This window comes from Pholis gunnellus (genome assembly GCF_910591455.1).
Source record: "Pholis gunnellus genome assembly, chromosome: 17".
In the NCBI taxonomy this organism is placed as follows: Eukaryota; Metazoa; Chordata; class Actinopteri; order Perciformes; family Pholidae; genus Pholis; species Pholis gunnellus.
Window position 1 is genome coordinate 18,054,153 of NC_136544.1, and position 15,737 is coordinate 18,069,889.

Sequence of the window (15,737 nt, forward strand, 5' to 3'; positions counted from 1 at the left end):
GTCTGGGTAAAGCTGAACAAGCATGACTCACAAGTTTCCAGATGGAAAATATGTTGTCCTTAATTTCTGCAATAGTTAACAGACTTTTCTGTACTTCAGTTGTGATGAAACACAATTTAAAGTATGTGTGTTTACAGCCCTTGGTTTGGTTGATGACTTTTCCTTGGTCCCGACAGAATGAACAGAGTTACATGTGTGGAAGCACCCTTGAGCTTCTTATACTTGTTGGGACGTTTCAAACAGTGATGTGATTTGTTGCTAAGTTATAGAATATTATCTTTCTTCAACATAAACTTGCAACATAAATCAAACACTGCTTAGTGACTGCAACTGTTAAGTTGATTCGCTCCATAACTTAGTAATTATAAAGTGTTAAGTGAATGGAAAACAGCTGGCAGGTGGGAAGCATGATGGATGTAATACTGTGTGATCATCATCAATGTCGTGCTATTGTTGGGGTGCTAAAAAAGATGTTAAATTCCAAGTGTCCTGCATACGGTCTAGAGTTTTTTTTGTTTTGTTTTTTTTAATATATTTTTGTGTGAATGAAAAACATCTTGTAATAATACAAGTTCAAGGTGATAAATTAGACTTTTAAATGGTTACTTAAGTTGTGAAACGGCACTCGTTCTGGACTGGGATGGGAATTTGAGAGGCCACAGCTGTCATTAATGCAGGAGAGATGTTTTGATTGTGGAAAAAACAGGTGTAAGGCATTCATGAAGTCTGTTGTTTTGTTTCTGAAACTTTGGAAATGGGAATTTGAAAGAATGGCGTGTATTTATGGACGATGTGACATGCAGAAAGAAGTCTTTCCACACACCAAATGCTCCAGCGACTCTCCCATATTTTTGATGGTCTTGTTCACTATTATTTAATCTCAGCAGTGAGCTGTCATAACATATTGTGTCTGACTGTACCAGTCCCATTTACTTTATCAACTCCATATTTACCCTGTCCCATGCTGTTTGACATGCATATTTCTTGATTGTTAATCTGGAACAAAGTGGTCTGATCCTCCCCGGTCAGCATGCATTGTCCTGCCTCGTCATATCGCAGGAACAGCCTGAGGACTGATAGCATCCTGATTCTCTGCAGCTTCCCCTTGACATCAGACCCTCTGTGAGATCAGATGCCTGCTCTTTAGCATTGACATATTTTTTACCCAGCCTTCCTGGATCCACTGAGACACACAGAACGCACCACAATTAGTGAAATTCCCTTTTTATCTCACTTCCTGTTCGTGCATTTTGTAGTCATGGATGGAATCTAACCACCATTGTAAGCCACGACTAAGCATTGGCTGCTCTTTGCCCCCTCTTTGAATGTTTACACACTTCAGCTGTTTATTTTAATGTAATCTCATCACATGTTTTTAATATATAGTCGCTTACAAGTTGGAGTTGCTGGGAATTATTATAAGTTATAGACTCAGTTAACTCCTAACTAATCATTAAAAAAATGTTTAAAGATAAGCTTCCATTTCCCTGTGGACCCAGTGTGTTTATTCGTGTCATTGTTATTTAGTGCTACAAAACGTTTCTGGAGAAAAGAACACTCATGCTGTTTCTCATGGAGATAGTCCCACTCAAAAAACGGCTTGTTTTGATCAAATATGTACTGGTTGTTTTGGTCCCCTGCTGATTATGCAAAAAGGAATATCAAAAGTTCCCCGGGGTTTTGTGCTGTAGTATGATGAGCCCTGTGAGTAGAGCAGAATGACCTAGCGAGGGTTAACATGAGCAGTGCTGTGTTCCCTCCTCCTGACATTGACTGAGCACACACACTCACTCTCTCTCTCACTCTCTCTCTCTCTCTCTCACTCTCTCTCTCTCTCACACACACACATTTTCTCCACTGAGGCCAGCACAGAGCCTGAGAGGAGGGACTGGTAGCAGCTCTGAGAGCCAGCTGTCGTTCGCTCCAAGTCTACTCTCCCTGACTCCCTCGATCTCCCCTAGCCTCATCACTCCATGGGACTCCAGACCTGGCCGACAAGCAAACCACTGTCCTCTATGGCCTGCCTTGATGTGGAGGCCCCTTCCATCTGCAGGGGTAAATTTAAATCAGGTGATTTTTCTTTTGTCATTGTCTAACCTGCATGCAGTTCATTGTTTTATTTGTATGTCTCCGTAAAATATACTAGAAGTTTTTTTTACTAATATTTACTGATGCTGGCAGTACTGACAGGGGGGGTTGTAGTGACGTAGCTGCAGCCCCAACAGGAAATGACAGGGCAACAGTAAAGCTCATCACAATGATTCATGCCAAGCATCGTTCTTACAGAAGAGACTATTGTGTTCTCATGAATCATAAATCAAAGTTACTTTAGAAGTCACGGACTGTGAGAGAGGGAATACTCAGTTTTTACTGCCTATGTTTATATTGGCACTCTGTTGAGACACTAATATGGTTTTCTGTCACATCATACAAGCACAAAGTCACTCCTGTTATGTAAGTTCACACAAAGAGCTTCATTCAGATGAAGTGCCATAACCAGATATGCTTCTGATCAAGATTCTGACCATTATTTGCATGTTTTTAATTTTCCTTGTTTGCATTCATCTCCAGCAATTTCCTTTTGATTAGACCAGGCCTTGAGTTAGGGTTAACCTAACTTCTATTTTTGTTTTAAATACAACACAAAGCTGTCTTTGAATGATAACCAATGTTACTGGTGTTTAAGTTCTATATTTATTTAAGATTATGGTTTTCTTATTGTAACTTCTGTGAAGTCACATTTAATCTAAATATTTACCAATTAAGCAGGTTCTTGAGAGTTCATTTTGAGACAGACTAAGAAGATGGATAACATAACAATCTACTGGCAAATGTGTATAATACTGAATATGTATGGCATGCAAGAAGTAAACAAACATTTTAATTCCATTCTGTCAGAGCCATTATGCAAGATTTGCAGGTTTAACATATATTCCATTTCATTAAATTATTATTCATGACCTGACTAAAGATAACTATTTATTAACCAGACCCAGACCAGTTTGCCAACACAGACTTGGAGGACACGCCCACTCATGGGGAAGGAAACTAATGTTTTTCATCTCTTTGAGTCTGGCTTCATTTTAGGCCCTTTTTGTTTTGGGAAAATAACGTATTTCTGTGATGTGCTTACAAATATTCTTAAATTAAGAAAGCCACTGACTACCCATCAGTGTTTTATTCAGGCATTCATTTTCAAGTAAGAAATAGTTAAAGTTCAGCAGCCTTATTTGTCTTCTATGCATTCTCATTATCAACAATCATCTGATTCACACTGTTTAAGCCTTGCTGATACATTTCTACTTTGTTGAAGTGATTTATGATAAAATGAGTCATGATATAGTTTAATTTTAGAACATGTCAGCTAATATGTTTATAGACTTTTTAAATAATCACTAGCTGAATATACAATACTTCATTGTTTCCAATTTCTTACAATACAAGACAATGTTTATCAATTCAGTTGAATTCAGATAGACTTTATTTTAGAAATCATCATAGGAAAATGCATCTAAATAGGCCACCGCACACACAAATTACTTTTTGATAAACCAATGTAATCTGTACAGTCATGGTTTAGTCTATCTCTGGTTATAGATGCCTCTTTGCCAAAATGGTGTCTTGTTTATAGTCACACTAATGTCAACATAACCCAGTGTCAGTCTGTTTCCAAACCACTTTGTTTTTGGCTTCCGGTACTCTTTGCACAGATAAACCGTTTTATTATTATTTGTTCTGTTTCTAAAAAAAAGCAACAGGAAAGTCAAATAAAATAAAAGTTCTGATGGGAGTCCTCCAGGGATGATTTGCTGAGAACAACATGGGTCTGAGATTAGCGATTACATCAGTAGACGGGGATTTCAGCAGAGCCCTCTCTCTGTTTCTCCACAACCTCTGTTTACGCTCTGCTGGTGAGCAGGAGAGCAGAGCCAGTTTGCATCATGGAAAGGTTAGCCAGGGTTCAGGTTGAATACAAGAAGTGAGGAGCACCCTGGGCATGAGGTGTACCCCCATAGTGATGCTCGGATCAAACTCTTTATTTTCTTGTGGCCCTGAAGGCAGCTTTTGATGGTATTGATATGCAGCAATATGCACTCATACATTGTCTTGCCTGTGGCATTTCTTTCCAAGTCACAGTGGATATAAATAGTGAGACAAACCAATGGCAATTTTTTAACAATCTCCTGGTATGATCTGTCTCAGACTGACCATAACCCCCCTGGCCTGGGTTTGTAATAGGAAACACAGCAGGCGGAGCAGGCACACTGTGTTCTCTTCCCCAAAGTTGATGGGCTGCTGTGAGAGTAGACTCTGCCTCCCACCCTTTGCCTCGGCACTTGTCACTTTGTGTTCCCTTGCCCACCAGTGGAAGCCCGTGAACGTCCCCTCGGCTCTGCATTCAACCAGAGACCCCACCCCCTTAACTACCCCTAAATTTCCTGATTCCCAGGCCTTGTTCTCACAGCTGCCCAGTTTATTTTTGCTAGAGTGAGTCACAGAGGCTTGTTCAGACGCCTTTCCCAGGAGAGTAGAGCAAGTCTGTGTGTGTGTGCATGTGTGTTTGTGCGTGAGTGGGAGTAGCTTTTCCCTCTGAGCCACTGAGTAGCTCTAAGCTGGCTTGTCCTCACTGTAGTGACGAGACACCGTCTCTTCACTACAGTGATGACAACAAGGGTCTCATGTACCTTACACCGCTGCCTCATTTGTCACCATCACCCGTTACCTTTCTATACAAACAGTTTTTACTGAAATACCATGTACACGCTCACTTGTTTATAAATGTTTAAACTGGGATCTTACTACAGTTTATATTGAAATAACACGGAGGAGCTTCCAAGTGTATGGGGCGCCTGCATGCAAGACTCAACAATTTCTGCTGGAAGATAGTCATGTCTTTGATATTCCACAATAACATAACTGATCACTGCTTTCCACCCAATGCAAAATTACATTTAGAAAGCTATTTATTAAATACACATGACTTGGCTTTTGCTGGTGTCATGAGCATCTCCAGTGTTGCTCATTATTGTGACTGCAGCCCTGACATTAATCCCTTTTTTATCCTTTTGTAGTCTGTACTGTAGTTACTTTGTTTGACTCCTCTATGTATTTGCATCCACACAGAGATATCGACTCTCGTTGGGAAGGCTCTTGGCCAATCAGGGTGAACTGTTCAAGAGCAACTTGTGGTATTCTTAATAACCCTAGTTAAAACCATACAGGAAGGGAATAGGATGTCTGTGGTGGTGAACATGGTTTACTGTTGGGCCTTGAGGTAGCGTATTGATTGAGAAATAATAAGTACTTTGTTTTATTTGAAGTCTGGCCTGTTTCACATTTAAAGCTAGAGAGGGTTGTTAGATGACTCGTCGGACTTGGCTCTGAATGGTAAAAGTTCAACTTTGACCTCTGTGTCTCTGCACTCTCACAGTCCTTCAGCTCTGTTTGCAACAGAGGAGAACTCGGAAGCAGCTTGTGGAGCAAGGCATCATGCCGCGTAAGTATTCACATCACACAATAACAAAACCCTCAACCTATGCTTTGAAAAAATCTAAACTAATTGACAAGCACTTAAAGAAATACAAGAAGAAAGTAACCAATATGTCCTGTTGTATCTCATAATTATCCTCTAATTTCCTTATTACTTGGGTTATTTTCTGTGTCTCAGGCATCCTGCTGTTATTTGTGATTATGCAATTACGTGTTTTAAGTGTATTCATAGCAACATGCACAGTACTCCTGCTTTACTTGTAGTTACGGTAATGATGTTGGAGCTCATACTGATCTTTTAAGGTTAAAAAGATGACATCTGCAATCTTTGCACATAGAACAACTTTATAATGGGGAGTTTTATGTTATAGAATTGTGTTAATGGCTTAATAACATAGTGTGTGTCTCCACATAAATCAATTGCTTTATTTAGACAGTATGAAGTGTATTGTCCTACTCAGACGGTTGCTAATAGAAGCGTAACTGTACTCATGTAAACATAGACAATGATGAAAATGACTCAAAGATTTAACAGGGATAAGGCATATATCAGAAAGAACTCGCTCCTACTTTATACCATCCCTCCTTTGATGTGACAAAAGTGGAGCACACTCAGTCCCTGTACTACACCTAATAAAAGATGAGCTGAATATGTGACAGAATCGTGCTGATAGCTGGAAACCTAGAAAGAGAAAAAGACAAAGCTCTTTCTCATTATCCTGTTTGCCTCCTGCAGTCAGGCTTTCAGCTCCTCTCTGGCTCCACACAGCCACAGGAGTCAGCGACTGAGCCTTCAGTGGAGGTCCTTGGCCTGGCCAAGCGTGGCCTGCACACAAACCTCCCAGGCCATTTTTCTCTACGAAAGCACTATGCTGCTCCCACACTTACAGGCTCATGGTAGGTATGCGGTGAGGTTTAGGTGACGAGCAGGAATGTTTTACTTTGCTCCTCTGACACACTCCTCAGCACCCCCTGGCCAGTGAGTCCTTAAACCAAACAGCTCTCGTCATAGCAGAAGTGACTACTCAGTGTGCCAGACCTCGCTTAAAGCAGGATAAGTTTATTCTGCGAGATCAAAGATTAACTTTCTGCAACAATCTCTCTGCTTGAGTCAGTAAAGCTGGTACTTCCTGTTTGACTCCCATGAGGTCCTGTTTATTAATATCACACTCATGCAGAACGACAAAGGCAAAAAACATGAAAATAATTATATGAACGATGGATTACAATGTACTCAAGTCAGTGTGAAAAGTGATTGTTGTGATATCCGGGAGAACAATTCCAACATGTTAGAGCTCACTACTGTGTATGCAGCTTTGATAGATTTGTACATAATTTGACATAAATCATGCATATTTATATAACAACTTTATTCATTTTGAACTTCAGGCACATTTACACTGTTCTAAAGTTCATTTTGTGCATTGTCAACTTTCATGTTGTGAAACTATTGGCTGCTGGGTGTCGAGGATTTCAGGGACACTGTGATAACTTACATTACAGTGTCTTCAGTCTCTACAGGGTGTAGCCTTGTTATACTTTTTATGAAGCAACTTTATACGTTTAAACTGCTTCCATTAGTCCATTACAAAGAATGTTTACAGTAGAACTATTGTGTAGTTTACATTATTCCACTGTTGTTACATTATCCTTTCTGTTGTTTTGGGGATCTTATCAGTAAGTTGTTTACGAATTAAAGTTACTCTGTCATAACTGCAAAAGAAAAAGGCCTTTTTGAAATAGTTGGAAGGAGACCTAAAATCAATAATCTATTATTTTAAAATGGAAGGAACAGTATGCTCGTGTGTGGAAATACAGTTTATTGACCGAGAAAAGTTATGAATTTTTTTGATTCACCTTCTCACAGCTCTGAAAACACCTGCTGCCTTTCATGAGCAGATTCGCAGCCTGGAGAGAGCCAGGGTAGGACAAATATCATCACACTAATCATCTAAATCTAAATGATGCCCCCAAATATATATTTAATTAAATTGTCTTTTTAACAGACTGGAAGCTTCTTAAAGCACAAACTCTGCAGCAGACCTGAGCGCTCCGAGTTGGTCCGTATGCACATCCTACAAGGTAATCTTCCTCCTGTGTGTTCTTACTTGGTAATGGCTTCTAGATAACAGAGATGAATATGGTGCTTATTCATCCAATCTCACTTTGAATTTGTTTTACAAAGTTGGAACCAGATAAATGTCTTTAAGGTTGACAGAAGTATGTGAGGTCTGGCTGAGCCTGCAGTGACTCATCCTGACAAAGCAGTTAAGAGTCTGACTGTTCCTGGTCATATCACAGCTAATGATCCTGTGTGTATTTATCAGAGACGCAGGCTGAACCCTCCCTGCAGGCCACACAGATGAAGCTAAAGAGGGCCAGACTGGCTGATGATCTCAATGAGAAGATCGCCCAGCGGCCTGGACCCATGGAGCTGGTGGAGAAGAACATCCTGCCTGTGGACTCTGGTGTCGAAGAAGACATCGATGGTAGATACTCATCAATGCCCTTATATCCTCACTTTCAGAAGACCAGAGAGAAACATTTAGTTTTAGCCCATTTTAGTGCTTCGTTCACCACTAACTGTTCACCTCTTACAGTGACAGCCAGAGAATGAACTCAAACCTGCATTGCAGCACATCAGGCACATGTTTTAGCCATAATTGTTGTAATTGCACCTGTGGAAAATATCTGTGAAATATCAGGACAAGCATTGAATGGACGGCTATTCAATTTGGTACAGATGATTTCGCTCTAAGGATGAATTGTAATGGGAGTTTGGTTATCTCCAGACTCCCAGGCACCAATGCCATTATCAGGTACATACATTGGTGTGTGGTCACAGCCTCCAAACACATTACATTCCCATTAGCCTCAGCTGTAATTTGTGTTTAGTGTGAATTAGCAAGTTAACATGCTAAACTAAGATGGTGGAACTTGGTAAAAATTAGACATGCTTAGCATCAGCACATTTTCTTCAGTACCAAATACAGCATCACAGAGCAGGCTGAACCTTCCCTGCAGGCCACACAGATGAAGCTGAAGAGGGCCAGACTCCTGTACTGTCATGTGCTCATTAAATTGATGGCTTCCTTACTTTGTAGTATAACTGATAACTCAAGTTATCCTTTAGTTTTGATTTATCCTTTAAGTATAATAAACTGTACTTGCTTATGTTTTGATGTTGGGCCAACAGGTGGTGAGGCAAACAGTTCTAAGCCATCAGACATTTTTAACTTTGACGAGGACAGCAGTAATGCCTTATCATCACAACGGCCTGCCAGCCAAAAATCTCCCAGCTCCACCTCTCAACGGGAGTCTGGCGGGACTGAGGCCACTTCTACTTCCTCTTACTTAAACTCTCCCATACAGGTACACCAATATCTTGAACCACTACAATTTATAAAACATAAACTGGTAATGTCAGCAGACAAACCAGCCTTTTTTGAAAAGTTCTATAATGCAGCAGAGGCTTAAATGTATATAATTCTTTAAATAAAGCCAAGAAAGTTGTGTTTGTTTGGACACTGGTCGTGTTTTTAATTCGTGAATATTTTTAGATGTAATTTAAGTTTATTTACTGTATGCATATACACTTTACTAATAATATATTTATCATTTGTAGAAACATTTTGTATTTATTTAACATATTTAGATGTTTGATAAGTGCTATTTTTGGTTCCAGTTGAGGGGTTTTTCTTTTCTTGCATGGGATGATGATTAACAGGCATAGTGGCTTGACTGTTCTTACTGAACGGATCATGTGGTTTCTCTCTGTCTCTGCTTTTCTTAGCACTCCCCACCACCTAACTCACAGTCCACATCAGATGTAGTCAGTGAGCAACAAAGCAAACAACAAGCGTCTACACTTCAGCCAATCTCTACTGTTGTCCCCAGTATCACACCGGGACCACTTCTTGTGAAGGTTGGCTTCAACTGTTTTTTTAACAGCTCCGTATTTGACCAAAGTAATTTCAATGTCTTCTTAAACTTATTGTTAGGAGTAGTGCTTTTTTTAGAGGATGACTTCATTGAAGCAGAGTATTCACTTACAGTCTCCCAATGTTTACAACCAACTGACATGAAACTGACCTCTGGTACTGAGCCCTTCATCTCTCTGATTTATGGACTTTGTTTTTGTTTTCTTTTTTGCTGCTTTTGGAAATGAGATGAAGGATGCAATGTCAGAAGACACAGAGTCTGTGTTTTGTCATACTAAAAGTCATATCAGTTTTAGAATGAACTGAGAGTCAGCATTCAGCCAAGTTAAACGCAGTTCAAAGAACAACAGAGTTTAAATTCATTGGGTTGAAATGTGTTCCAGCCACAGTTTGTCCTCAATTAGGGTCAAATGACTGGCTGGCCTTCCTCATTCAGGCTGTGTGAAATGTAAGACAAAAATGAAAGGACGTGTGTGAAGCAATAACTTTGCGTTTATCATAATCCAATTATCCTCTCGGAGCATAAGATGAACTCTCTCCTTGGAATACAATAGGAGAATGAGTTTGACAAATTGGAGGGTGTCCGCTTGCTTCACCCAGCTTGAGTTTCTGGTTTCATAGCTAGAACCTGCTGCTCTTAAGCCAAACCGTTTTCATGTGTATCCTGTAACTGCAGGTGGTAAAACAATAAAGGTCACATTTCCACTACCCGTTTCCTCATCCTGAGGTTTTCATCGGGTGTCAGAACAATGTTCTACCTTAATGCTTCAATATACAAAACCCAGTATCAGTTCCAAGACTTGTAGTGTTGGTACTGGCAATGCTAACTGTATTCCCTGATAAAATTGGACTGAGATCAATCACAGGAATAAATATATCCTCCAGATGGTCCTCTCAGCTTTTACATGCCCCTTTTCTATGTTGTGTTCTGCAGCAAAGCCTGCCCAAGCTACCCAGCGATAGAAGTCGCAGCAAAAAGAGCAAAGAGCCCAAACCACGGGTAAAAAAGTTAAAGTACCATCAGTACATCCCCCCAGACCAGAAGCAGGAGCTCAATGAAGTGCTGATGGACTCAGCTTATGCCCGTCTCCTGCAGCAGCAGCAGCAATTCCTGCAGATTCAGATCTTGAACCAGCAGCAGCAGCAGTACAGCTTCCAGGCCGCCCTGCCTGCCCCACCCAAGTATGGCTCCATTTATAAGCACAAACATAGATGGGATATGGCTTACCCACAAAGTTTGCCTTTATGCGTATACGTCGATAAATGACTTTAAAGAACAAATATTGCTTTTTTAAAGAGTTAACTTATTTGAATATTGTTTTTCAACAAACCGAGTCAAAAGTCTATACCTGGTTTTACAGAAAGTAATAACTGTTTAGCCACGGCTGCTGTTTGTCTCAAATACTTTACATGTCCTGCCAACAGCTTCCTACACAGAAGCTGTTGATTGTGAAAAATGTATAAACATTTAGCTTTCCTCTCTAATCTGTACTCCCTTTTTTTCTTCTGGTCTTATTACAACAGACCAACAACTGAGGTACAAACCAGCTGTTCCAGTGTTGTTCTGAGTAGAAACGCTACGTCTACCCCTGTACAACCCCGCCACACTCAGACAAACTTCAAACCGGATCATTTACCAGCTAATCTGGATGAGATGAAGGTGACACATTGCTGCCTGCACACAGTCTTGACTATCGGCACCTCATGCATATTGCAGCTGATAATCTGTTATCTTTACAGGTTGCTGAGCTGAAAATGGAACTAAAACTCAGATCTTTGCCTGTTTCTGGGACTAAGACAGATCTGATAGAGAGGCTAAAGTTGTACCAGGAAAACTCGAACAGTCAGATTGCTGCTGTCAGTGAGACATCAGCCTCACAGTCTGACAACAAAAAGTTAACCCCGCCTGTGTCCCCTATAGCCTCTAAGGTGTCCAGTCTGGGCATAGAGGACAGTAGTATAGCAGACAGCCCCACCAAGCTCTCAGAAGCTCTGTCTCCAACTCACACCGCTCCCTGTGGGAACTCCCCACAGAGACCTCCACGGGAAGAGTGTCCCACAGAGACAAGGTCCTATGAGAAGGACTCTGAGAAGGACCAACGTCTCCACGATAAGGAGCGTCAGATTGAGGAGCTGATGAGGAAGCTGGAGCAGGAGCACAGGCTGGTGGAAGAGCTGAAGATGCAGCTGGAGGTGGAGAAGAGGAGTCAGCAAGCAGATTCTCCAGCTCAGCTCATACCTCTTGCTCCCATCCAGGTCAAAGAGGAAAACAGGACCTTATCAAACTGCTCAGCGTCTTGCGGTTCTCCTGGTCTGCCAGTGTTGGTCAAACAAGAGCAGGTGGCTCCTCAAAATCAGTTCATCATCAGCGACCAGACTTTCAAGCAGCCTAAAACCTTGCAGCCAGTCGAGGCTGGAGCTCGGATCCTCCAATCTGCATGTCGTCCTGCCTCAGCCGTGACTATCCAGCTCCCTGCCAGCGGCATTAAATTACACACTACTGTTAGCAGCGTAGCCCCAGGTCTCATCCAGACCTCTGGACAGGTGCCACAGAAAATAGAGGCCTCAGCAGCATTACAACAGCAATGCAGCACTCAGATTCAGCCACTGACAAAGGTAAGAAAACACACTAATGATTGCACAGGCTGCCATGGTTCATCTCTTTATATGTCATCACTATCAGTTGTGATTTCCTGATAGTTTTCGATGGCACCAGCTAATCACACAGCACAGGGTTTTTTTTTTTACATTGTTGATGCTCTATCATGGGTAACGCCTCTCTGTTGCCACAGTAATAACAGGCCTCAGCTGCGTGGTAAAATCCTTCCCTATTCACATCAAAAGAAGGCTTGTGGAAACTTGGGTTACTAGAGCAGGCATTGAGTGAATGTTGACGGTAGTGCCCTGACTGCGCTCTGTCGTCCCTCTGCTCTGAGCCAACATACAACCAGCCAGAATTAGCAACAGAAACCACAACTAAATGCTAAACGAGAACAGTCATGAGCTAAAGCAGGGAGTGCAGAGGTATCTTTATTTAGGTTCCACAAAGATATGTGGTGCTCTCCTATTCTGTGATGCCATTAATGCATTATTAAATGATGTCTCCATGCTGACCTGTTTAAATGTCTCTGCAGACATGGAGGATGGGTCGTACAGCACAAAGCTTACTCAACACATTCCCAGTGAGTGGATGTCCTGTGGGAGCCTCCTCTAGCCAACCTGGTCCTAAAGATCCAACAAATAAGGTCCTTAGTCTCTCATGCTCTTTTTCTTTTTATCTAAAGCACTTTATAACTGCTGTTTTCCAAAGTCCTGTCACCTGGTTTATTTACTTATTGGTACCCCGATGTTTTTTAATTTGATGTAAAGGACCGTTGTCTTTTCCTGTTAAACAGGCTCCCTGTACCAGGCAGCCAACTGTGATCTTGCCAAAATTCACAAACCATGTGTCAAAGTGTAAAGACCCACCCCGCTATGAGGATGCAGTTAAACAGACACGCAGCATGCGAACAACTGTTCAGGTGACAAATAAATACACTCTTAAGTACAGTATATTGTTTTAAATTGTTACTATAGCCACTCAAACATTAAATGGTCATTCTGGTTTCTCTGCAGGGTCCCACTGCTGCTAGCCAGCAGATGGATGACTTGTTTGATGTGTTAATCGAGAGTGGTGGTGAGAAATACTGCAACTTTTCTTTTTTGGGGGGCTCTGGTAAAATAAGATGTAAAGTATTTATGATTATGGGATTCTCACACTGAACTTGTGTTTTAGAGATCTCACCCATCATCAGACAGGATCCTCCCAGTCTGGACAAGCCTCTCCCTGTGACAGCCAGTGTAACCACCCTTCCCATCAACACGGTTTTATCGCGCCCTCCACCCGTCATCCAAGTGGCCCAGCTGCCTGCAGCACAGCTCAATCCCTCGCCCAGCTTGGCTGCTCTAACCTCTAGCAACCAGCTGGAAACCCTCCCGGGTGCTCACACCAAGCCACAGACACTGAAGCTGATAGAGGAGCGACACTCGCTTGTGGTTACCATGGAGGGATACTTAAATGAAAACACATCACCCTCTACTTTGAACTTGCACGGCACCAACATGGACAATATGGATTGGCTGGACCTTACCCTGTCTGTGCCAGCAGAGGGGGTGAACTCTTTAGACATGTCAGCGCCAGTGGGCGTCTTCTCCTCTGACTTCCTGGACACACATGAACTGCACTTGAACTGGGACTGACTGCTGTCAAGGAAAATCCGTACACCCATCAGACAGGTTCAGATAAACATACTTTTTATGCAAGGGAGGCTGCATTTATTTCCTATGTGGAAAAATAGGGTTTTTTAGAGGTTGTGGCAGCTCTGTTTTGTTTTCTGGCCAAACAAAAACAAAACCGAGCTGCCACAGCTCTGTTTTGGCCGTGTACATTAGCTCAGTAATAATCTATTTGTGCTGCGTCACTTTAGAAATTCCTGCATTGCTTCCTTTGAGGTCTTCAAACCCTTTGATTGTACAGGGAGACAGGGGGACTGGCACTGACAGATTGAGCAGACAGTTTAAGTTGCCTTTACAATTACAATCTTAATTTATGCCACAATTTTGCTATCAATATGTTCTCACGTTATTGCCTTCTCTTTGTCTTCTAATTATAATGAATGTACAGTGTTATATTGGCCTTAGTAAGAGCAGGAAAATGTCCTAATGCTGGTTTAAGAACTAATGGACTAACACTACATTTAGCTGGGCGCTATTATGCAGTTCATTCCACCCTGACTCGGAATGATTATCACTATCAAAAGAGATTAACACACATATGGTGAATGTTCCCTGTGTATATGTAAATTGTGAAGCATAAATCAGATGTTTGATTGAATTGAGAACGTGAATATGATAGTGATATAATATGAGACCACTGAGTTACCACTGTGTCAAATTAGCTTGACCAAACAAGTATTTACTACAAAATACTCAACACTCAAAATTGCTCCATCTCCAGTTCTGACAAGATTTCTACCTGATCAGCCAAATCTTCACTTCTGGATCTCCAGTATGCATCTTTACACTATGTAAAACATACTGCACATGCGTTTGTAAATCCAATAGTCCTATCAGCTTGAAAAGTAGAATACAGGTAAGGGCAACTAATCACAAAGGTCATCCGCTGTGCTCTGTTAAGGCTGTTTCCAAATGAATAATGATAAAATAGTTCTTGGAACATCATTCAAAGACTCTTGAAGGGTTACAAAATATTAAATTATTCTTGTTTTTTGTTTAGGCAGTTTATTCAAGAGGTGTAAGCATGGCAGCACATACCAGACCCCAATCTCTGTGTGCAACAGACATACTGTACAGACACATCTTACAGAAAAATAACAACATCCATCAATATGAACCACTGATCCCTTCCAACTGAAATAACATGAATGCATTAGAGTTGATTTGTATTGTAGCGACATCTGCTGGCCACATCCAAATCTATTCAGCTTGAGCAAGCAAAGACTGTGGTCTGACTGGTATTCTATTCTTTTAGCAAATTGCAAATAACGACTTCTGGTATGATGAAAATATAATTCAGTGTCAAAGAAACCACCATACACAACATGATGAACCACAGCAGGATAGTTTCTGGGCACTGTGCTGTATTATTAGGGCTCTATTGTCTGCCTCTGCAGGTTATATGGAGCATTGCTGACAAACTCATCTAAATGCTGAGGGGATTGTTTAAAAAGGAGAGGATTGTATTTGTCATTTGTATTAGTTTTACTTTCAGCACATTACTGCTTCATTTGACAATCCAAATGTAACCCTTTAGAAGACATTTCTGGGAAATACAATGCTGAATATTGTTAACGACTTAAAGTTAAAGTCTTACTTATCTGCGGGAACACACTGTGATTCCTATAGCAATACTACATCTACATGTTTCTGATGTTAATTATGGTTTATCTCAGGGCTCTGATTTTGGCCCTCTGCTTTTCTCTCTTTATATTTGACCTCTAAGCCAAATTTATTCCACTGCTTTGCTCATGATACTTAGCTGTATGGGCCTGTAAAAGCAGGTTGTCATTCCCAAATAATAATTTAAGAGGTGTGCTTGTCTGGATGTTGCGCATTCTGTTAAAACTGAGATGCTGGCCCAGCTTGACATAGACAACAGTTTGATCAAGTACAGTAACAGTAACTTCATTTATCAAAGTTTGACATTAAAGAAATCAACGACACAATTTGTTCACCTTTGCATCATGGCTAAAATTCTGTTATGTCTGATGAATTCCTTTGTTACATCCAGACTTGATTATTGTAATG

The 15,737-nt window shown here is 41.1% G+C and overlaps 1 protein-coding gene across 1 annotated transcript; it reads left to right on the forward strand.

Annotated features, from left to right (window-relative positions):
* Nucleotides 1–1,973: 1,973 nt before the first annotated feature.
* On the forward strand, nt 1,974–13,685 carry mrtfbb (myocardin related transcription factor Bb; the record flags this gene model as incomplete). Its single annotated transcript, XM_079178263.1, has 14 exons — nt 1,974–2,070; nt 5,432–5,497; nt 7,358–7,413; nt 7,497–7,572; nt 7,818–7,979; nt 8,687–8,862; nt 9,284–9,415; nt 10,366–10,613; nt 10,956–11,091; nt 11,172–12,047; nt 12,566–12,676; nt 12,827–12,952; nt 13,047–13,107; nt 13,207–13,685. 14 exons carry the CDS (start codon nt 1,974–1,976, stop codon nt 13,668–13,670), a joined length of 2,787 nt encoding a protein of 928 aa, XP_079034389.1. The 3' UTR covers nt 13,671–13,685.
* Nucleotides 13,686–15,737: the final 2,052 nt, after the last annotated feature.